The sequence below is a fragment of the Pelodiscus sinensis genome, chromosome 1 (genome assembly GCF_049634645.1).
Source record: "Pelodiscus sinensis isolate JC-2024 chromosome 1, ASM4963464v1, whole genome shotgun sequence".
In the NCBI taxonomy this organism is placed as follows: Eukaryota; Metazoa; Chordata; order Testudines; family Trionychidae; genus Pelodiscus; species Pelodiscus sinensis.
Window position 1 is genome coordinate 326334541 of NC_134711.1, and position 24046 is coordinate 326358586.

The 24046-nt window shown below is 51.0% G+C and overlaps 3 protein-coding genes across 3 annotated transcripts; all 3 read right to left on the minus strand.

Moving 5' to 3' along the window:
- Positions 1–150: 150 nt before the first annotated feature.
- Positions 151–1125, minus strand: LOC102459164 (olfactory receptor 52K2-like). Its single transcript, XM_006126559.2, has one exon. It carries the CDS (start codon positions 1123–1125, stop codon positions 151–153), a length of 975 nt encoding a protein of 324 aa, XP_006126621.2.
- A 6478-nt stretch (positions 1126–7603) lies between these two features.
- Positions 7604–8578, minus strand: LOC102459403 (olfactory receptor 52E4-like). The gene has a single exon (XM_006126560.3). The coding sequence runs from the start codon at positions 8576–8578 to the stop codon at positions 7604–7606; it is 975 nt and encodes a 324-aa protein (XP_006126622.3).
- A 7496-nt stretch (positions 8579–16074) lies between these two features.
- LOC102459645 (olfactory receptor 52B2-like) lies at positions 16075–17007 on the minus strand. Its single transcript, XM_006126561.2, has one exon. It carries the CDS (start codon positions 17005–17007, stop codon positions 16075–16077), a length of 933 nt encoding a protein of 310 aa, XP_006126623.2.
- Between the last annotated feature and the right edge of the window lie 7039 nt (positions 17008–24046).

Below are 24046 nucleotides of genomic sequence, written 5' to 3' on the forward strand. Positions count from 1 at the left end.
TGCAGTCTAGACGTAGCCAAAGTGTCTCTCTCTGACACACACACACTCCCTTTTTCTTGCACAGTGCATGTGAGGCCACAGTGTTGGGGACGGGGACACAAAGGTGAAAATGGGGACAACAGAGGGGTTCTCCTATGTTGAGGGGCTGTGTCAGTGGCCTCCATCCATACGGGGTTCTGCTAAGTCCTGTCTTTGCCCAAAGAGCTTGAAGACCCGTTCCCGGATCTGCTTGGTCTTCAGGCCATAAACGACCGGGTTCAACATGGGGGGGATGACAAGGTAACAGTCAGCCAGCAAGACTTGGATGTGACGTGGAAGGCCGAGGTCCAGCATTTCTATGTACATGGAAAGGAGCCCTCCCACGAAGAAGAGCAGGATGACGCAAAGGTGGGAGCCACACGTGCTGAAGGCCTTGAGACGCGCCTCGTGAGACGAGAGGCGCAGGACAGAGCGGAGGATCATGCCGTAAGAGAAGGTGATGCAGATGGCGTCTCCTCCCACTAAGGTGGTGGCCACCACAACGCTGTACTTGTCACTGACTGATGAGTCAGTGCCCGCCAGGTCCACCACAGCCATGTGCTCACAGTAGGAATGAGGGATGACAGTCGATTTACAGTAGGGCAGACTGGTTAGAAAGCAGATGAAGGGTGTCATGACCCCCACTGCTCTTGCAAGGGACAGCAGCCCGATCAAGGCAATCTTTGGGTTGGTTAGGATGGCCTTGTATCTCAAGGGGTTGCAGATAGCCACGTATCGGTCTATGGCCATGGCCAGGAGCAATCCCGACTCCACTGCAGCGAAGGTGTAGATGAAGAACATCTGGAGGAAGCAGGACTCGTAGCTGATTTCTCTGGCATCCAGCCAGAAGATGCTCAGCATTTTGGGGACAACAGCCGTGGAGAAGACCAGATCAATGACAGCCAACATGGAGAGGAAATAGTACATGGGCTCATGGAGGGTCACATCCTGCTTTACCACGAAGAGGACAGCACTGTTTCCTAGCAGAGCCAGCACATACATGAGGCAGACCGGAATGGCGATCCAGATGTGCTGAGATTCCAGGCCGGGGATGCCGGTCAGCAGGAATGTAGGGGAGTTAGGGCAGGACTGATTGTAGGTTGACATGATCTACTGCAGATGCGAGTCTGTCAATTCACAACGTTCTTTCCCTGTAATACAAAAATGAAAGGGCTGTTTTTTTTGGGAGTTGAGACATGAGTGCTGTCCTGGTCTTTGCCACTGACATGCGGGGTCACCTTGGGTCTGTCACTATCATGATCGATGACTCAGTTTCCCTTTTCTTCCTTTATCTTGAATATTATCTTGGTAAGTTCCTAAGCGCATGGACGCTCTTGCATGCATGTGTGTGTACAGCTCCTGACACGGTGTGGCCCCAATCTCAGCTGTGGCACAGAGTCACTCTTGTGCCGAGAGAGAAGGAGCGCAGGCCTCAGAGACTTCCATGCCATTCTCCTCTTTCCCTAGCCATCAAGCGTAATTGGGAGACCTAAGAGCTGCTTACGGGGATCCTGCCCCATGCTCGGAGATAAAAGGAGGAAGACCAGGGCTGCGGTCACAGGTTAATGACTTGGAGACAGCAGACACCCCTGGCTACTCCCTGCATCCCAAGCTCTTGTACAGCTATTCCAGTGGGTTGTGCCAGGGCTGAGCCTAGCCTGATCTGTACATGGGAAATTGAACCAGAAAGAATTGCAGCTGTTTGATCATTGCAAATTACAGCCGGTACCTCCAGGGCATCTATCTATCTATCTATCTATCTATCTGGCTGATCTTCTGTATAGCACAGGGCATTAAACTTCACCCAAGTACCCTCCATGGAGCCCAATATTTTGGATCTCACTAAAGCATCTTCCAGAAAGGCCTCCACTCCTGAACTGAAGACCTCAGGAGATGCAGGGCCCATCATGTCCCCAGCACTCTGTCCCAATTGCAAATCACCCTCATCTGTAACAACATGAGCTTCATTTCTCATCTGGATTTGTCTGGCTGTAACTTCCAGCCTGCGGTTCTCGCTCTGCCTATAGATTAACGTGTCCTTTACTAGCTGGGATTCTCGCCCCAAGAAGACAGAAACCTTAGTCGAGTCATCTTTTGATAACCCTGTTGAGCTGCATGGTTTGAGCTCTTTATGCCCAAACCAGTCCCCAAAGCAATGTTGTGGTTCTCCTCTGCACCACATGCTTTTTCAACATTGCTTTAAAATGTGTACACTGGACCTGGCCACTTCTAGTGTCTTATTTCCCTATGCCGTACACAGTGGTAAAGTCTCTGTCCTGCTCCATTCACTCATTCCCTCTTAACACAGCCAAGGGTCACGTTAACACTTTTGGTCTAGGATGGCCGGGTGTGCCGAAGTGTTCCTAGTCTGTGTTTGTCAGAAGCTGTGAACTGTCAAAGGGGAGGGATCACTTGATGATTGTTCTCTTCACTCCCTCTGGGGCACCTGGCATGGGGCACTGTAGGGAAACAGGCCACTGGGATAGATGGACCATTGGGCTGACCGGGTCTGGCCGGTCTTACGTTCCTATTAATCATGATTGACTCCAAATTCAAGTTCTTGGTGATAGGGGTTCCTGTGTAAGAAAATTACCATCGGTGAGTTGTGTAATGGTTCCCCAGCCGTACCCTGTCCTGATCTCTGTTAGCGAGCACATTGACCTTGTGCACTCATGGGCCTGTGGTGCTGAGTTATTAGAAATTCAAATACAGGGAGCAGTGCATTTAATACCGGGGGAGGGAGGGGCACCTCACTTACTTCCTGAAACGGCTGCCACTGGTGTTTTTAACTTTCCCATCACGCAAAGGCACCTGTAATGCCAGTTACATTATTTCTCTTCCCAGAAGTGTAAAATCCCAGTTCCTGTCGCTTATTGCCACGTCTCCTCACACTGGTGTATGAGCCATGGAAACATTTACCTTTCTGTCAATCTCCTGACACAGAGGCCATTCCAAAGAGCAGCTCTCGCCTTCTCCCCTCGCCCCGTCTATTCAAACAGCCCAATACAGTCACCTACCTCCTGGCAGGTCTCCTGTCTGTCCCTCCTCATGTCTCTGTCCTGCTGTGCCCATGTCTATGTGTGTGCATGAAATGTCCAGGCAATGTTGCAGGGTCTTTATAATTCATCTCAGCTGAACCTACTGGGATCTGTGCAGCACGGGGCCGTCTCTGAGGACTCTGGCCTCTCTAATTGTGCTAGTCAGTGAGGAGAAATGGGACTGGTCCTAGATGGGTTCCCACAGCCCTGCTCTGCCTTGCCAGCCCTCGGGTACAGAAAGCACCAGGACAGGGTGGTGCAAGCTAGTTTAGCTGTGCACATTACGGGTAGTGGGGTAGGTTGCATCTTTGTGTGTAAACAGTATTTCCCCAGGAAAATCCTCTCTGCTGAATGTCTGTCAAGTCTGAGCCACACCCTAGAGCAGGGCCTAACAGAGCTCTCCGCCCAGCAGCTGGCTGTGAAAGGATGCCCTGCCTGTGGCCACGGATGGATCTCACCCTGTATCTCCTGGCAATGCTCTATTGGCTAAGCCGGAAAGTAACTTCTGCTGAGCCCTGGCTCCATCACATCACCTCCCTGTCCCCGCCTTGGAGCTTTCGTCACCACCTTCAGGGCTGATAACTGGAGGAGCTGAGAGTCTCTTGTGTTATGTTGCCTTTGGGCAGCTGTGGCCACAGCTGTCCCCAGAGGGTTCTGGGAGCCCAGGGAAACCCCTGTGTAACTATAGGAACAGGTTTTTGACCTGTTGTCAGTAGAGGGGTAGCTCAGTGGTTTGTGTGTTAGCCTTGTAAATTCAGACTTGTGAGTTCAATCTTTAAGGGGGGCCATTTAGGGATCTGGGGTAAATCTGCCAGGGATGGTACTTGGTCCTGCTATAAGAGCAGGGGACTGGACTTGATGACCTCTCAAAGTCCCTTCCAATTCTATGAGATAGGTGTATATCCATATACTTTACTAGACAGTAGCCCATTAATAATATAGGTAAGCCCTTAAGTCTTTGGTTAAGCCTTTGCAGAAGCTGTACTATGCAGTCAAATCAAAGACACAGGGCCCTGATGAGCCAGAACAGTAACAGGAAGCTTTGCAAAAACAGGATGAACACAGGAAAAGAGCACTGTCTGTTTATAAGCTAGGCAGCACAACACCAAATGGGAAGGAATAATAGGGTACCACTATCATGAATTTCACACACACTCAAGGTTAGGGCCCTCCAAGGTCCCCCCCAGTCTGCATGGGAAAGAAACAACAGCTCCCTCTCAAGGCCAGCCATGAATTGCTGCCAAGGAACTAGAGATAGCACCCCCCTTTAATCAGGTTGCCAGGTGTCTGGTTTTGAACCGGACAGTCCAATCTTTGAGCTTACTGTTCGTATTTGAGTTTACTGTTCGGGAAACAAATTGAGAAAATAGAAATGTCCGGTATTTTCTAACTAAGATGTAATGTCGATTGTGATGTCAAGTGTGTCCAGTATTTTTGTTGAAACCATCTGGCAACCCTACCATTTAGAAAGCCCCATTTGCAAATTTACCAAAGGCGTATTATAACAGTTGCTTGCTGCGTACCTCATTCTGTTTTGTTTTTTGCTTTATACTCCTAGACAAGCACCTATGAACTTCACCCTGCACCTGTCGGGAAAAGCACCGTCATCACTTCTATGGATCCCAACTGGAATGTGACTGTGCATTGCAGTTCTTGGGGAGGGGGGCATATACTTGTGTTTAGCCATTGCGTTAACCTGATCCATGGGTGGAACTGCTATGTAATCTTTTAGACTAGTGTCTAACTGGCTCATCTTACCTTGCTGCTAAAACGTATCCGGGGCTCGGGAACTCTCTTCTCCCATCAGCTCCCTCTATAGTCTATTGTAATTATTTGCTTGGCAGTGTTCACTGAGCCCAAGTGGCAAGGTGGCACTCCGCCAGTGCTGTGCCACTCTCCTGCTTGATTCTACATGGTGTCTGCATTTTTAGTTTCCAACAGTAACATTTTTTATATAGGTGAAATCTGGTTACAGTGAAATTCCAGGGCAGCTGCTGACTGCTGGTTAAATATTGGTGACATCTGGCTGTAGAGTCACAATGTTGTTACATTGTCACTCTTGTTTAGAATCATAACGAAGTTCCTGCAATTAACAGAACCTCACAGATGTCTGATGGGCTGGGCTGTGTCATGGCGCTTACTTTGAGAAATCCACCTTCCCTGACTTCCTTGCGGGGCTCTGATGGGGAAGCATGTGAGGCAGAGCGGTGTGAGAGGAGGCCATCTGTGCTTGTGGAGTAGAGGGGGAGAGGTTTGGGAGGATCCCTGGCTCTGAGGAGTGTGTTTCACAGTCTCAGGCCAGACCACAAGAGAGCTCTGTCTCCCGCACTGATGCCCTTCGCCCTTCATGTCGAGCATTCCCCTGGGCATGGAAGTTGCATTTGTGTCACAGCCTTTGCACTACCCGGCAGTCATTCAAACATACAAGCTCAGCTGTTTCTGAATTTTCTGCCTCCGTGTCACCAAAGAAAACGGAGATTGATGGAAACGTTTATTAGTACTGTGCAAAAGGAAACTGCTCAAGGCTTCTGATCCCCTTCAGAAGCAAAACTCTCCCCTGGCTACCACGGTCATGTGTCACACCCGTGGAGGTTCTTCTGGTCTGGCTGAATTTCTGCGGATCACCAATCTGCCAGGCCTAGCAGCACAGGGGTATTTAATTCATCCTTTTGAAACTCCAGGAGACAACAAGGCCATGTCTTCATTAAATGGAAGATCTACACTGCCATGATCAATCTTCCGGAGTTTGTTTTAGTTGGTCTAGTTAAGACTTGCTAAATCAAACTCAGAGGGTGCCCCCATTGGCAGCCAGTACTCCTGCTTCTATGAGGAGTAAGGGAAGCCGATGGACCATTTGTTCCCTTTGTCCTTCCACTATGGGGCCATTAGAAACTTGAAACAAGGACGGTCGACTCCAGTTAGTAATTCACGTAGTTGGAGTTGCGTATCTTGATTTGACGTTCTCGTTTAGTGCAGATCTGGCCCAAGATTCATTAGATGGGATTCCATTGCCTTTTATGTGAGCACTTGCTAATTGGCAAGAAATGTTTCTATCCCTTTGGTTCGCTCTCCATAGCTTGAGGCCAGAGTCACAGGGTCACGCCGATGCCTTGATGTCAATTTTGGAAATCAAAGAATCTGCCCCATGGAATGTAAGTCAACCAAGAAATCCATGGGACAGTCATGAGATGGCCCTTAAGTTATCTCCAAATTCTGAGCTCTGGGTCCTTTCTACAGTGGCTGACAGCAGATGTTTTGTGTCCACGCAGGGCTCTAACGATGGGGGGGAGAGGGAGCCAACGGAGGAAGCCAACGGAAGAGACGGTTGCATAGCGAAGGTTCAGAGGGAGCAGCAGTAAGTGTAGCCAGGGCCAAAGGGTGGGAGGCGCAGGGTGTGAGTGACACGGAAGCTGGGATGAGGCAAGGACTTGATGGCAGGGAAAAGAGGAGACTGGTTACCAAGGGCTCGCACTGGCCCTGGGAGGGGCAACTGCCGGAGACGTGACCCCCACTAGCTGTCCATGTGTGGATGGTGAGACGCTCCCGCCAGAGCCAGGCTCATCCCCTAAAACTGTGGCAGACGCAGAGTGGGCACAGGATTGCTGGGACAGGGACGATGGTGCCAGATGCCGTGGCGGGCTGGTGGAGTGGGAAAGATGGTGCCCAGTGCTCCATTCATCACCTCCTCTCTGCACCTGTTGCTCATCCCAAAGGCTGGCTGGGGCTTTGCAGCAGTGCAGTGAAGCCCTTTGGAGCCTGGATGTGTCCCCTCCATGTGGGCTCAGCCCTGGGGCTCCTGGAACCTCCTCCATGAACAGAGGAGCTGAGGAGCCAGCAGGCAAGGATGGGTTAAGAGCCAGCCGGCCTTGGTCTGGCCTCCCCGTGCCTCCCCGACTCCATGCATGGTGTAGGGGAAGGGAAAGCAAGAGAGGGGGCTTGGAGTCTCCTCACTTCCCAATAACCCTGCCATCAGCAGTCCTGTCCATCCTTTGTTCTTCTGTACAGTGTGCGCATGGCCCAAAGCGCTCTCCGTACGGGGCTGTCTCCCAAGACACTGCACCCTGGATTGTGGACAAGATGCAGCCAGGGACAGCGAGGTGGAAGGAGCCCTGCTTTGTGCCACATGATTCAGGAAGGCAAGTATGGAAGGGGATGTGGCTCTTTCAGACCCTGGGCAGTAGGAGCAGGAAGGGGCAGAGGGAATGGGCAAGCCCCCTGCTTCAGTGTGGGCTGTTTGGCTAGTGTGACCTGAACCTATCGACCATGTGTCTAACCTGTCAGGTGCTGATATCAAGCCAGGATGGTAGCTCTCCTTTCATGCACAGAGGACGCTGTTTTGAAGAGTGTTTTGCTCTGCTACTGCCGTGTGTGTCCTTATGCATCATGTGTGGGATGTCATATTGGCCAGGGTGGGGTGGTCTGCACTGCAAAATGCCATTCTCCATGGCCTTACACGCACTGTGCCTGTGAAGCCACACTGCTGGGGGTGAGAACATGCAGGAAAAGAGGGGGACAATGGAGGGGTTGTCCTGGGTTGTGGGGCTGCCTCATTGGCCCACCCTGGTACTGGAATCTGCTAAGAACTTTCTTTGCCCAAAGAGCTTGAAGACCCGTTCCCGGATCTGCTTGGTCCTCAGGCCGTAAACGACCGGGTTCAACATGGGGGGGACGACAAGGTACAAGTCAGCCAGCAAGACTTGGATGTGATGCGGAAGGCCCAGGTTCAACATTTCTATGTACATGGAAAGGAGGCCTCCCACGTAGAAGAGCAGGATGACGCAGAGGTGGGAGCCACACGTGCTGAAGGCCTTGAGACGCGCCTCGTGAGACGAGAGGCGCAGGACAGAGCGGAGGATCATGCTGTAAGAGAAGGTGATGCAGATGGAGTCTCCTCCCACTAAGATGGTGGCCACCAAAACACTGTACTTGTCGCTGACTGACGGGTCTGTGCCTGCCAACTCCACCATGACCATGTGCTCACAGTAGGAATGAGGGATGACAGTCGATTTACAGTAGGGCAGACTGGTTAGAAAGCAGATGAAGGGTGTCACGACCCCCACCCCTCTCGCAAGGGACAGCAGCCCGATCAAGGCAATCTTTGGGTTGGTTAGGATGGCCTTGTATCTCAAGGGGTTGCAGATAGCCACGTATCGGTCTATGGCCATGGCCAGGAGCACTCCCGACTCCACGGCAGCGAAGGTGTAGATGAAGAACATCTGGAGGAAGCAGGACTCGAAGCTGATCTCTCTGGAATCCAGCCAGAAGATGCTCAGCATTTTGGGGACAACAGCCGTAGAGAAGACCAGATCAATGACAGCCAGCATGGAGAGGAAATAGTACATGGGCTCATGGAGGGTCACATCCTGCTTTACCACAAAGAGGACAACACCGTTTCCTAGCAGAGCCAGCACATACATGAGGCAGAGCGGGATGGCGATCCAGATGTTCTGAGATTCCAGGCCAGGGATGCCGGTCAGCAGGAATGTAGAGGGGTCAGGGCAGGACTGATTGGAGGTTGACATGACCTACGTCAGATCAATCGATTCACAACGTTCTTTCCCTGCAATACAACAATGAAAGGATTTTGGGCGGGGGGCGGGGGGACTTGAGACTTTGTTCAAATCTGACTTGAGTTGGTTTATTCAGCCCAGTGTTCAAACCTTGGTGCTCAGAAGTTACACTCCTGAATTGGTAGCATGGTTTGGAGAGGCAGAATGGTCTGGTGTGTGTGTGTGCGTGTGTGTGTGTGTGTGTGGGGGGACACTGGACAACAAGCCAGAACACCTGGGTGCTGTGCTGGTTTCTGCCTCTGACCTGCTGGGTCACCTTGGGCCTGTCACCACCCTGATCCATAGCTTAGTTTCCATTTTCTTCCTTTGTCTGGTCTATTATCTTTGTAAGTTCTTCCAGGCAGGGGGTCTCTTGCATGCACGTGTGTACGTACATCCCCTAGGACAGTGAGGCTCCAATCTCACTTGTGGCCCACAATCACTATTGTACTGACAGATGGGGCATGTACGGCACAGAGCCTTCCCTGCCCTGCTCCCTTTCCCCAGCCACCTCCCAGCAAATTGCAGCTGGTGGCTCCAGAGCATCTCTCTCTCTCTCATAGACTCATAGGCTACGTCTGCACTGGCATGATTTTCCAAAAAAGCTTTTAACGGAAAAGTTTTCCGTTAAAAGCATTTTCGGAAAAGCATGTCTAGATTGGCAGGATGCTTTTCCGCAAAAGCACTTTTTGCGGAAAAGTGTCCGTGGCCAATCTAGACGCGCTTTTCCGCAAAAAAGCTCCGATCACCATTTTCTCGATCGGGGCTTTTTTGCGGAAAACAGTACTATGCTGTCTACACTGGCTCTTTTGCGCAAAAGTCTTTTGGAAAAAGACTTTTGCCCGAACGGGAGCAGCATAGTATTTCCGGAAAAGCACTGATGATTTTACAGGAGATCGTCAGTGCTTTTCCGGAAATTCAAGCGGCCAGTGTAGACAGCTGGCAAGTTTTTCCAGAAAAGCAGCTGATTTTCCGGAAAAACTTGCCAGTCTAGACACAGCCATAGACTTTAAGGTCAGAAGGGACCATTATGATCATCTAGTCTGACCCCTTGCACAATGCAGGCCACAGAATCTCACCCACCCACTCCTGGAATAATCCTCTCACCTATATCTCAGATATTGAAGTCTTCAAATAGTTTAAAGACCCCAAGATGCAGAGAATCCTCCAGCCGTGATCTGTGCCCCATGCTACAGAGGAAGGGGAAAAACCTCCTGGGCCTCTGCCAATCTACCCTGGAGGAAAATTCCTTCCCAACCCCAAATATGGCGATCAGCTAAACCCTGAGCATGTGGGCAAGACTCATCAGCCAGACATCCAGGAAAAGTTCTCTATAGTAACTCCTATCATCCCTCCATTGGCCTATTTACCACTGATAATGAAAGGTCAATTCATTACCAAGATCATGTTATCTCATCAAACCATCCCCTTCTCTCTCTCTCTGCATCCCCATCTATCTATCTATCTATCTATCTATCTATCTATCTATCTATCTATCTATCTATCTATCTATCTATCTATCTATCTATCTATCTATCTATCTATCTATCTATCTATCTATCTATCTATCTATCTCTGTACATTCTCTCTCTCCCCCCATACACTCTATCTATTTGTCTGTCTGTCTGTCCTCATTTACCCACCATTTCTTTCTTTCTTTCTTATATCACAGAGGGCATAGAACTTCATCCAGTTACCCTGCATGGAGCCCAATATTATGAGTCTGACTAAAGCAACTTCCAGAAAGGCCTCCACTCCAAAATGAAGACCTCAGGAAACTAGGCCTCAGGGCCCATCACGTCTCCAGAAATCTGTCGCAATGTCTAATCACTGTCACCTGTAACAACATGGGCCTCATTTTTCGTCTGGATTTGTTTGGTTGTAACTTCCTATCTAGATTCTCGGTCTGCCAGTAGAGTGACGTGTCCTTTACTAGCTGGGATTTTCACCCATGAATATAGAAACTTTAGTTGAATCTTGATAACGCTGATAGGCTACACAGTTTGAGCTCTTCATGTCTCTCATTTCCAGGCATTTTCCCAACCCCCACAGCAATTTTGGTGTTTTCCTCCTCTCTGATTTTTCAACATGGCTTTAAAATGTGGATACCAAAAGTGACTGGCTGTGTTCTTGTGCCAGTGTCCCTGATGCCTTACACAGCGGTAAAGTCTCTGTCCTGCTCCACTCACTCATCCCCTGTTTATTCAGTACCCCGTCCTGCACTCTGTTAGGAGCACGTTTATCCATACAGTCTCATGGCCCTGTGGTGCTGAGTTATTAGCAAATCCAAACACAAGGAGCAGTGTCTTTAATATAGTAGGGCACCTACTTTACATCCTAACAAGGCTGTAACCGGTGTTTTTATCTTTCCCATTCTGCCAACTCTCCCAACCAGGTAGCTGTAATGCCAATTACATCGCCCCTCTTCCCATCGGTGCAAAATCCCAGTTCCCGTAGCTTAATACCAAGTCTCCTAGCAGTGGTGTATGAGCCACGGAAACATTTTCCTCCCTTTCAGTCTCCTGACACAGAGGCCTTTCCAAAGAGCAGCTCTCGCCTTCTCCCCTCGCCCCGTCTATTCAAACAGCCCAACACAGTCACCTACCTCCTGGCAGGTCTCCTGTCTGTCCTTCCTCATGCCTCTGTCCTGCTGTGCCCGTGTGTGTGTGTGTGAGTGTGAAATGTCCAGGCAACGTTGCAGGGTCTTTATAATTCATCTCAGCTGAACCTACTGGGATCTGTGCAGCACAGGGCCGTCTCTGGGGACTCTGGCCTCCCTGACTGTGCTAGTCAGTTAGGAGAAATGGGACTGGCCCTACATGGGTTCTCACTGCCCTGCTTTGCCTTGCCAGTCCCAGAGTACAGAAAGCACCAGGAGAGGGTGGTGCAAGCTAGTTTAGCTGTGCACATTAGGGGTAGTGGCGAGGAGTCCTGTGGCACCTTGCAGACTAACCGAAGTGTTGGAGCATAAGCTTTCGTGGGCAAAGACCCACTTCGACTGATGCAGGGTCTTTAGGGGTAGTGGGGTAGGTTGCATCTTTGTGTGTAAACAGAATTTCCCCAGGAAAATCCTCTCCGCTGACTGTCTGTCGGGTCGGAGCCACACCCTACAGCAGGGCCTAACAGAGCTCCCCGCCCAGCAGCTGGCTGTGAAAGGATGCCCTGCCTGTGGCCACGGATAGATCTCATGGTGGATTTCCTGGCAATGCTCTATTGGCTAAGCCAGGAAGCAACTTCCGCTGAGCCCTGGCTCCATCACATCACCTCCCTGTCCCCGCCTTGGAGCTTTCGTCACCTCCTTCAGGGATAATAACTGGAAGGGCTGAGAGTCTCTTGTGTGAGACTGGGGTTTGGGCTGCTCTGCTTATGTAACCTACACACCTAGGCTATGTCTACACTCGTGGCTTCTTGCACAAGTACAGCCGTTCTTGCGCAAGAATCTTCAGAGCGTCCACACTGCCCACCCGCTCTTGCGCAAGGAAATTTCCAGTACGGCGTGGCAAGAGAGGGCTTCTTGCACAAGCGCTACGCTCTTTTTTTAACAGGTGTAAGCCCCCTTGCACAGGAGCTCTTGCGCAAGCAGGCAGTGTGGACGCTTAGCAGGGATTTCTTGCGTAAGAAAGCCCTATGGCTAAAATGGCTATCATAGCTTTCTTGTGCAAGAGAGCGTCCACACAGCCATAGGCGCTCTTGTGCAAAAGCACAGCTCGCACGTGGTAGTGTGAACATTTTCTTGCGCAAGACTTCTTGCACAAGAACCCTTGCACAAGAAGCCGCGAATGAAGACATAGCCCTAGTGTGGTTACTGAGCAATGAAAGTGGTAACTAGACCACAGCAGCAGTTAAGACCAAGAGACTTCTACAGCAGGGGCTGGGAGCCAGCTGGCTTTCAGCTCAGTGGGTAGAGGCTCTTATACTCCATTTCAGAAGTTCCCAGGTTCAAATGTGCCTGGTGGTGGTTACACTAAGGCTGTCTCTAGAGGGTTTGGTGTCCAGGACAAGTCACCTGTATGGAGCCCCATTTAACTTTTTTATATAGGTGAAATCTGGTTACAGTGAACTTCCAGTACAGCTGCTGGCTGCTGGTTAAATATTGGCAACACCTGGCTGTAGAGTCACAATGTTGTTACATTGTCACTCTTGTTTAGAATCATAATGAAGTTCCTACAATTAACAGAACCTCACAGGTGTCTGATGGGCTGGGCTGTGTCACGGCACTTACATTGTGAAATCCACCTTTCCTGGCTTCCTTGTGGGGCTCTGATGGGGACTGGCTGTGGGCCTCACCTGTGCTAGGAGGGGTCTCTGGACTGTTGGAGGGTCTCCCTGGGAGAAAAGGGAAGGGTCCTTCCCTCCAAGGTGAAAGCCTGAAAGGGCAGAGACAAGGTGGGGCAGGTCAGGTCAGGTCAGGCTGTCTTGTGCACGTGGCTGGAGTGTTATGAATGGGTGGAGCACTAGGACCCTGAGGCAACCAGCAGGTAGTACCAGCAGCTGGAAGAGCAGAGACTTGCTGACTGAGTAGCCCGGTGGAGAGTTACAGGGGTGGGGGGGAGAAATGAATATGGGGGGGGTGTTGACTCCTGCTGCCAGCACCAGCCCCTCACTGCCCCCCACATGCCTCTGAAGCGTGGGCCTCTCCAAAGCACAGGGCCAGGTTGTTTGCCCCTCGTTGTCCTAGGGACGTGATGTCTCTGGCTGTGGTAGCATGAAGGGGACAAAAGCCAGCAGGCTGGAATGGGGGGAGTCCCAGAGCCAGCACAGCCAGCGCCTGCTCCTTGCCCCTTTCCCAGTCCTTGATAGGGGTGTGTTGGGGGCGAGACAGGAGGAGGGTCAGAATGTCACTGTGCCCCACAATCCCCAGCAGGCCTTTGGGGCTGTATCATGTGGGTGGTATTTCGAGCAGCCCTGAGGCTGCTCCGAACTGTACAGGCCACAGGACGGAGGAGATGCCCCTGGGTCCCTTGCACGTCTGGGTCCCTTGCACGTCTCTGTTCCGGTCTGTTCCATTCAGGGCCTCATACCACGCGCCTCAGCACAGTGTGTGAGCTCCTTCCTGTAGTGCCTCATGTTAACTCCCGTCACACGCTGGCTCCCCTCATCTCCCCAGGGGAAATGTGTGGGGCAGAGCAGTGTGAAAGGAGTCTGTCAGAGAAATGCCCTATGCAGGGGGAATAGAGGGCGAGAGGTTTGGGAGAGTTCCTGGCACTGGGGAGTGTATTTTACAGTCCCAAACCGGACCACAAGTGAGCTCTGTCTCCTGAACTAACGCCCTTCACCTTTCATGCTGAGCCTTCCCCTGGGCCTGGGAGTTGCGTTTTTGTCACGTCCTTTGCACTAACCACAAACCAGCACAATGTCTAACATACGAGTTCAGCTGTTTCCGAATTATAGGCCTCTCTGTCACCAAAAAAGATGAGTCTGAAGGAAATGTTTATTAATGTTGTGGAGAGGGAAAGTGCTCAAGACTCCGGACCTCGTACATTGACAAAACTGTCCCCACAGTTATCCATCACCCCGGCTACCACAGTTATCTGTATCTGTGAGGTATCTGTGAGGCCTAGCAATGCAGGGGTATTTTATTCATCCTCCTGAAACTCCAGGAGACTACAAGCCATGTCTTCATTAAATGGAAGATCGAGACTGCCACGATCAATCTTCTGGAGTTTGATTTAGTGGGTCTAGGCAAGACTTGCAAAACCAAACTTAGAGAGCCCACTATTGGTGGCCAGTACTCCTTCTTCTGTGAGGAGTAAGGGAAGCTGATGAGAGCATTTGGCCTTCCGCTGTGGGGTTGGCTGGGAAATATCGACTCCAGTTAGGTAATTAACATAGATGGAGTTGCGTATCTTGATTTTACATTTCCTTTTAGTGCAGATCTATCCCAAGCCTCATTAGATAGGATTCCATTGTCTTTTATGTGTGCACTTGCTAATCGGCAAGAAACGTTTCTGTCTCTTTGGTTCGCTCTCTATGGTTTGAGGCCAGAATCACAGGGGCACACTGATGCCTTGAGTTCAACTTTGGAAATCAAAGAATCTACCCCACGGAGTATAAGTCAACCAAGAAATCCATGTTCCAGTCAGGACATGGCTGTTAGGTTATCTACATGAAACCTAATGTTTATCTACATGAAACAGCCAGATTCTGAACTCCTGAATGGCTGACAGCAGATGTTTTGTGTCCATGCAGGGCTCTAACGATGTGGGGAAAGAGAGGGAGCCAACGGGGGAAGAGAGGAGTTGGTTGCATAGCGAAGGTGCAGAGGGAGCGGCAGTAAGTGTAGCCGGGCTGGGCGGAAGGGCGGGAGGTGTAGGACAAGAGTGAATTGGTAATGATGGTGAGGCAAAGGGCTTGTAGACAGGGAGAAGAGCAGAGAGGTTATCAAGAGCTGTGCAGGGCTTAGATGAACACTGCTCGCCCTGGTCCTGAGGAGGAGCTGCTGCCAGAGAGGCAACACCATAGGTTGTGCTCCCTGCGGCTGGGTAGATACTCCGGCTGGAGCCATTCTCAACCCCTAAGATTGTGACGACCGTGAAGGATGCCATGGCAGGCCGGTCGCGTGGAAAAGACGGTGCCCTGTGCTCCTTTCATCACCTCATCTCCCCACCCATAGCGCATTGCTGAGGCTGGCTGGGTCTTCAGAGAAACATGGTGAAGTCCATCCCCTCCTGGGTGTGTTCCTTCCATGAGGGCTCAGCCTTTGGGCTCCTGGAAATGCCTCCATGAACAGGAAAACTGCGAAGGCAGCAGGAAGGGACGGGTTAAAAGCCAGGCAGCTCCATGCATGGTGCTGGGGAAAGGACAGCAAGACAGGTGGTCTGGCATCTCCTCACTTCCCAATAACCCCGCCATCGGCAGTGCTGTCAATCCATTGCTCTTCTGTACAGTGTGCGCACGGCCCAAAGCGCTCTCGATGCGGGGCTGTCTACCAAGACACTGCACCCTGGACTGTGGACAAGATGCAGCCAGGGCCAGCCATGGAGAGCGGGGTGGAAGGAGCCCTGCCTTGTGCCACGTGACATGGTAAGGTGAGTATGGAAGGGGATGTGGCTCTTTCAGACACTGGGCAGTAGGATCAGGGAAGGGAATAGGGAATGGGCAAGCCCCCTGCCTCAGTGTGGGCTGTTTGGATGGTGTGACCGGAGGGTCAAACTACCTATGGATTATTTGCCTAACCCTGTGCAGGCCTGGTTTCTCTGCTCTCATGCATGGAGGGTGCCATTTTGCAGAGTGAGTTGCTCCGCCCCCGCTGGTGTCAGCTCTTATGCTTTGTGTGTGTGATGACACAGTGGTTAGGCTGGGGTGATCTGCACTGCAAAATGCCATCCTCCATGCTCCATGATTGACACGCACTGTGCATATGACCTTAACTTGCCGGGGACTGGTTATGTAGGAGAAGATGGGGACAAAAAAGGGGTTGGCCTGCATCAGTGGCTACTCTAGATTCCGGGTTCTGCTCACATCTTCCTTTAGCCAAAGAGCTTGAAGACCCGTTCCCGGATCTGCTTGGTCTTCAGGCCATAAACGACCGGGTTCAACATGGGGGGGACGACGAGGTACAAGTCAGCTAGCAAGACTTGGGTGTGGCGAGGGAGGATGAGGTCGAACATGTGCAGGTACATAGAAAGGAGCCCTCCCACGTAGAAGAGCAGGATGACGCAGAGGTGGGAGCCACACGTGCTGAAGGCCTTGAGACGCGCCTCATGAGACGAGAGGCGCAGGACAGAGCGGAGGATCATGCCGTAAGAGAAAGCGATGCAGATGGAGTCTCCTCCCACTAAGGTGGTGGCCACCACAACGCTGTACTTGTCGCTGACCAACATGTCTGTGCCTGCCAGCTCCAGTATGGCCATGTGCTCACAGTAGGAATGAGGGATGACAGTCGATTTACAGTAGGGCAGACTGGTTAGAAAGCAGATGAAGGGTGTCACAATCCCCACCGCTCTCGCAAGGGACAGCAGCCCGATCAAGGCAATCTTTAGGTTGGTTAGGATGGCCTTGTATCTCAGGGGGTTGCAGATAGCCACGTATCGGTCTATGGCCATGGCCAGGAGCACCCCTGACTCCGCGGCGGCGAAGGTGTAGATGAAGAACATCTGGAGGAAGCAGGACTCGTAGCTGATCGCTCTGGCATCCAGCCAGAAGATGCTCAGCATTTTGGGGACAACGGCCGTGGAGAAGACCAGATCAATGACAGCCAGCATGGAGAGGAAATAGTACATGGGCTCATGGAGGGTCACATTCTGCTTTACCACGAAGAGGACAACACCATTTCCTAGCAGGGCCATTATATAGATGATGCAGATTGGGATGGCGATCCAGACGTGCTGAGATTCCAGGCCGGGGATGCCGGTTAGCAGGAACAAAGAGGGGTCAGGGCAGGACTGATTGGAGGCTGACATGATCTACAGCAGATCAATCGATTCACAACGTTCTTTCCCTGCAATACAACAATGAAAGGGGTGGGATTTGGCTGTGAACCGAGACAGTGTTCAAATCCGGCATGAGCTCATTTGGTTTATTCATACCGAGGGTGTGTCTAGACTACAGGGTTTTGTCGAGAAAAGTGGACTTTTGTAGACAAAACTATACCTGCGTCTACACTGTTGCCATGTTCTGTCGACATAACGGCGACAGAGCTCGGCAGTTTTGTCGACGGCTGTAAACCTCATTCTACGAGGAATAACACTTTTTGTCGACAGAGTTCTGTCGACAAAGAGGCTTGCTTTGTCAACAGAACTGGATGTAGTCTAGATGCTCTTTGTCGACAGAAACTTTGTCGACAGTACCTGTCGATAAAACTTCTGTCGACACAAGCCTGTAGTCTAGACATACCCGAAGTGTTCTAAGTTGGTGCTTTAAGTTACATTCCTAAATTGGCAGCATGATCTGGAGAGGAAAAGTGGTCCGGTGGGGCACACTGGATGAAGAGCCAGGAGGCCTGAGCGTTGTCCAAGTCTCTGCCACTGACCTCATGGACCAAAAGTCAAACTCCTACAAGTAGCATGCAAACATTTCAAAGACACCCTAAAAGAGGCTCAACTGAAATTTACACCCCAAATTAAAAAACAGAATGAGAGAACGAAAAAAGTGCCATTGTGGCTACACAATCAAGTAAAAGAAGCAAGGAGAGAGAAAAAAGCATCATTTTAAAAGAGGAAGTTAAATCCTAGTGAGGAAAATGGAAAGGAGCATAAACTCCATCAAATGAAGTGTCATTCCTGACAGGTGTCTGTCTAGCCTGCTCTTAAATGTCTCCAGTGATGGAGATTCCATGCAATTAAACAGTACCCATTCTTTTTAGGTGACAGATCTGAGGAACTGTCCCAGATTGAGGTGTCATTAGAGGAAGTTTTGGAACAAATGGATAAACTCAACATTAACAAGTCACCAGGACCAGATGGCATTCACTGAACAATTCTGAAGGAATTGAAATGTGATACTGAAGAACTATTAAGTGGTTTGTAACCTATCCTTTACATCATTTTCTGCACCAAGTAACTGGAGGATAGCTAACATGACACCAATATTTAAAAAAGGCTCCAGAGGTGATCCTGGCAATTACAGTCTGGTAAGTGTAACTTTCGTACCTGGCTCATTGATTGAAACTGTAGTAACGAATAGAATTGTCGGACGCATAGATGAACTTAATTTGTTGTGGGAAAAGCCAGCATAGTTTCTGAAAAGGGAAATCATGCTTCACTAATTTACTAGAGTTCTTTCAGGGGTTCAGCAAACATGGGGACAGGGTAGATCTAATGGATATAGTTTTCCAGACTTAGACTTAGATTTCCAGAAGGCCTTTGACAAGGGCCCTCACCAAAGGCTCTTAAGTAAAGTAAACTGTCATGGGATAAGAGGGAAAGTCCTATTATGGATTGATAACTGATTTAAAGATAAAAAACAAAGGGTAGGAATAAATGGTAAGTTTTCTTAGTGGAGAGTGGAGAATTTTAGTGTTGATAAATGCAAAATAATGCACATTGGAAAACATAATTCCAGCTATACATATCAAATGATGGGGACTACATTTAGCTGTAAAACTAGTCAGGAGAGAGATCTTGGAGTCACTGTGGACAGTTCTTTGAAAACAACCACTCAGTGCGCAGTGGCAGTCAAAAAAGCAAATAGAATGTTAGGAATCATTAAAAGGGATAGCTAGTAAGACAGAGAATATTTTATTGCCTCTATATAAATCCATGGTACGTCCACATCTTGAACACTGCATACAGATGTGGTTGCCTCATCTCAAAAAAGATACGTTGGCATTGGAAAAGGTTCAGAAAAGGGCAACAAAAATGATTAGGGGTTAGGAACGGACGGCATATGAAGAGAGGTTAATAGACTGGTGGTTTTCATCTTAGTAAGGAGGAGACTAAGGGGGGATATGATAGAAGTCTATAAAATCACAACTGATGTGGAAAAAGTGAATAAGGAAAAGTTATTTACTCGTTCAAATAATATAAGAACTAGGGGTCACCCAATGAAATTAATAGGTAGCAGAATTAAAACAAATCACAGGATGTTTTTCTTCACTCAGGGCACAGTCATCCTGTGGAACTCCTTGCCAGAAGATGTTGTGAAGATCAGGACTTTAAGATCGGGGGTTCAGAAAAGAGCTAGATAAATTCATGGAGGATAGGTCCATCAATGTCCATTAGCTAGGATGGGTAGGAAGGGTGCCTGTAGCCTCTGTTTGTCTGAGACTGGTAATGGGCCACAGGGGATGGATCACTTGGTAATTCCCTGTTCTGTTCTCCCTGTTCTGTTCTCCCTGTACCCTCTGGGGTACCTGCCATTGGCCACTGTCAGCAGACAGGATACTGGGCTAGCAGGACCATTGGTCTCCCCTCGTATGGTTGTTCTTATGGGCTGTGTCCAGACTCAGGGGTTTTTTCGGGAAAAGTAGCCTTTTCCCGAAAAAACTTCCCCTGCGTCCAGACTCAAGCCGCGTTCTTTCGAAATTATTTCGAAAGAACGCGGCTTTTCTTTCGATAGCGGTAAACCTCGTTTCACGAGGAAGAACGCCTTCTTTCGAAAGTTCCTCTTTCGAAGGAAGGCGTTCTTCAATGTAAATAGGGCTTCCTCGAAAGAGAGCATCCAGACTCGCTGGGTGCTCTCTTTCGAAAAAGCGGCTTGCTCTTTCGAAAGATCCGCCTGCAGTCTAGACGCGATCTTTCGAAAGAGGCTCTTTCGAAAGATGCTTTCAAAAGAGCCTCTTTCGAAAGAAGCCTGCAGTCTAGACATAGCCATGGTCTTATTATTTTCTCACCTTGGGCCTGCCACTTCACCACTCTTTGCCTCAGTTTCCCCTTCCTTCCTTTATTGTGTCTATTTTCTTTGTAAGTTCTTGTGCACATGGATTCTCTGCCATGTACATGTGTGTGTACAGCTCCTGGCATGGTGGGACCTCGATGTCAGCTGTGGCCCACAATAACTGTTGTGTTGACAGATGGGGAGTGTAGGCTGCAGAGCTTTCCTGGCCCTGCCCTCTTTCTCCAGCCACCTCCACGAACCAAGTGCAGTCGGGACAGCTAGGAGCCGTTTACGAAGATAATGCCCCAGGCTCTGAGATCAGAGGAGGAAGGTGGGGACTATGAGTTACAGCAGAATGACTTGGAGACAAGCGACAGCCGCTTTGGCCACTGTTGGAAACAGGACCCAGGACTAGATGGACCATTGGGATGACCGGGTCATCATAATGGATTCCAAATTCAAGTTCCCGGTGTTGGGAGTTTCTGTGTAAGAAAATTACCATCTGTGAGTTGTGTAATGGTGCCCTGGTAGTGCCCTCTCCTGCTGTCTGTTAGCCAGCACATTGACCATGTGCACTCATGGTCCTGTGGTGCTGAGTTATTACAATCCAAATACGGGGTGCAGTGTATTTAACACAGGGGGGCACCTTGCTTACTGCCTTTTCGTCAAGTCTCCTCGCACTGGGGTGTGAGCCATAAACATTTACCTTCCTGTCAATCTCCTGACACAGAGGCCTTTCCAAAGAGCAGCTCTCGCCTTCTCCCCTCGCCCCGTCTATTCAAACAGCCCAAGACAGTCACCTACCTCCTGGCAGGTCTCTTGTCAGACCTCCCTCATGCCTCTGTCCTGCTATGCCTGTGTGTGCATGAAATGTCCGGGCAATGTTGCAGGATCTTTATAATTCATCTCAGCTGAACCTACTGGGATCTGTGCAGCACAGGGCCGTCTCTGGGGATTCTGGCCTCCCTGACTGTGCTAGTCAGTTAGGAGAAATGGGACTGGCGGGCCCTAGATTGGTTCTCACGGCCCTGCTTTGCCTTGCTAGCCCCAGGGTATGGAAAGCACCCGGACAGGGAGGTGCAAGCTAATTTAGCTGTGCAATTAGAGGTAGTGGGGTTAGTTGCATCTTTCTGTGCAACTCTTTCCTGGAGAAAATCCTCATGGCTGAATGTCTGAGCCACACCCTAGAGCAGGGCCTGACGGAGCTCCCTGCCCAGCAGCCGGCTGTGAAAGGATGCCCTGCCTGTGGCCACGGATGGATCTCACCTTGGAGCTCCTGGCAATGCTCTATTGGCTAAGCCAGAAAGCCACCTCCTGGCTCCATCACATCACCTCCCTCCTGGAGCTTTGTTCACAAATTGGAAGGGCCCCAAACTGGAAGAGCCAAGAGTCTCTTGTGCACGAAGAGGACAAAAGCCATCAGACTGGAATGGGGAGAATCCTAGAACCAGTACAGCCAGCGCCTGCTCCTTGCCCCTCTCCCAGACAGGGATGGCCTGAGCCATTTTGGCACCCCGGGCCCTGGCACACGGCACTGCCTCTGGGCGCATGGCGCATGCACGGGCCCACCCCTGGGGCATGGGCCCGCCTGGAGTGCACTGCACATGTGCGGGACTTCCCCTGGTGCGCACGGCGCATGTGTTGCTTGACCCGGCCGCTGGCGCGCAGCCCGGGGCCCGCCCCCAGGGTGCACGGTGCATGCACTGCCCAGCTTGGCCCGGCCACCGCTGCTGGTGTGCAGTGGCCGTGGGGGGAAGGGCGCTGCTGGCCAGCACCGCGGGGATGGGGGGGTGGTGCTGCGGGAGCTGTGTGCGAGGCACCTGATGGCAGCTATAAGGGATGCCGCGCACCCCTTACAGGTGCCATCAGGTGCTCCCCCATAGGTGGGTGCCCTGGGCAGCTGCCCGGCACGCCCACCCCTTAGTTCAGCCTTGCTCCCAGTCCCTGGCAGGGGTATGTGCAGGTTCTGACAGGAGCAAAGGAGTAGGATGTCACTGTGCCCCACAATCCCCAGCAGGGGGCCTGGGTCTTTGGGGCTGTATCATGTGGGTGGTGTTTAGAGAAGCCCTGAGGCTGCTCTGACCTGTATAAGCCACAGGACTGAGGAGATGCCCCTGGCTCCCTTGCACGGCTCTGTTCCAGTCTGTTCCATTCAGGGTCTCATACCACGCGCATCACCACAGTGTGTGAGCTCCTACCCGTAGCGCCTCACGTTACCGCCTGTCACACGCTGGCTCCCAGGAGGAGATGTCCGAGTGTGGGAGAGTGTTTTACAGCGGTCATATTCTTAAGTGCACATGTTTATGTTAGAGAAGGCAGTGAGAGACATGCCCAATGTCATTGGGGGAAGGGTGGAGAGGGTTGGGAAGGTCTGACCAGAAGAGAACTCTTGTCTCCCGCACTGACGCCCATCGTCCTTCATGCCGAGCCTTCCTCTGGGCCAGCAGAGTTGACTTTTTGCACCTATTGTGGCAATTGCAAACCCCTCAAAGACAGCTGCCTGCGTGTCATGCAAAATACGCATTAACAACCATCCCAAGGCAGGGGGGCCACTAATAGAAAATTACACGCAAACGATTCACGATTCCTTACATTCCAGTAGCACAAATACAGCCGGTCCCAATGGAAACTGTTGTGTGACCTTTGCTGGAAAAGTTTAAACACTCTGTCCGCTGCACTGAATGGAGCAGAGCTGCGTTGCTCTGGATTCCAGATTTAATGAATGTCATGCAGGTCAATGATTTGCATTACAGCTGAGACATGTGCTCAGGGCCCGGTTATGCTGACTGGGCAGGTGTAGGAGCAGACACAACTGTCAGCATCTCAGGATGGATCTTACTGTCTTTTTCCTGGATTTCATTTGACCTAGGTGCATGATGCCACTGTTCTGCAGAGCATTTGGCTAACATGGTTGTTGCCCCTAGAAACACACAGTCTAATGCCCACAGGCCAAGCAGACAAGCTGCAGAACCTCTGGGCAGTGAACACTAAAGGCTGGGAAACAAAGGATTTGTGGAAGAAATGGGTTTTGACTCCTGTATTCTTCAGTGCCTTTACCAACTCAACTAACAAAGCACTTCCAACAACAAATAGTTCATCACCCAAGGGGGCTTGAACCCACAAACCCTGGTTTATAAAGCCCGTGCCTTATTTATTAGGCCAATGAGTCCACAACTAGAGTGGTTGGAGACCGTTTTCTTGGAGATGGTCTAGCTCCCAGAGGGGGGCTGTGCCGCACTTCACCGATGCCTCACTGGTTGGCATGGGGAGTGGGGTGAAGATGTGGAGCTGAGAGCCAGACCAGGAGAAGACGGGAGCCATAAGGGAAGCAGGTCCGGATGGGGTGGAGCAGAGAGAGACCCAGGTGAAGGCCTGGCCTTGAGAGGGAGGAAGCGGCTAGTGGCTCTGGCGCGGTGAGAGGGAGGGAACCTGTGGAGGAAGAGAGGAGATGGTTGGCCGGAAAAGGTGGTTTTTGCAATCGCAGTGTGGAGAGAGCAGCGGAAGCGCAGCAGGGCTGGTCGAAGGGCATGAGCTGCAGGGCGAGAGTGATGAAGAAGTGGGGAGGCAGGTGGCTCAGGGAGAAGGGAAGTTACGGACTGCTGAGTAGGGGACAAAGTGGGGCTCTAAGGCAAAAGATGCCAGGAGCAGGAGCAGATGAACATGGCTGGCCCTGGCCATGCAGAGGGGCAGCTGCCAGAGAGGTGACACCGGCAGGTTGACTCCCCGCGGGTGGGTGAATGCTCCAGCCAAACCCATGGGGGCAGTGATGATTTTGCAAGGTCGGGATCCCCTGACTTAGCCCTTGCTCACCGTGTGTCTCTGGGATCAGCTCCCTTTAATGCAGCTCAAGGGGTGCAACTGAAATCACAAGTCACTTCTAAAAGCATCGGCCTGGAGCACTGAGTTCCCACGACCGAGCTCTAACCTGGCTGTGGAGGCCGTCCTGCCCCGAGTCCTGTCCGATCAGGGACTAGCCAGCATGGCCTGCTGTCCCCAGAGCCTGATTGGCTATTTCCCCCCCAGGAAGCTGGGAAATTGGGAGGGCAGAGGAGGTTTCCCTCAGGCAGGGCTGGAAACGCTGTTGCTGGCGATAACACGGAGAGAGTTGGCAAAATAGTGTGATGGGTTAGTCAGGATGGGGAGCTGGCCCCACAGCGCTGATTGGGGGGAGATCCGGCCAGCCTG

Coding starts and splice junctions, on each gene's coding strand:
- LOC102459403 (XM_006126560.3), bottom strand. CDS start 8,578: ATGTCAACCTCCAATCAGTCCTGCCCTGACCCCTCTACATTCCTGCTG.
- LOC102459645 (XM_006126561.2), bottom strand. CDS start 17,007: ATGTCAGCCTCCAATCAGTCCTGCCCTGACCCCTCTTTGTTCCTGCTA.
- LOC102459164 (XM_006126559.2), bottom strand. CDS start 1,125: ATGTCAACCTACAATCAGTCCTGCCCTAACTCCCCTACATTCCTGCTG.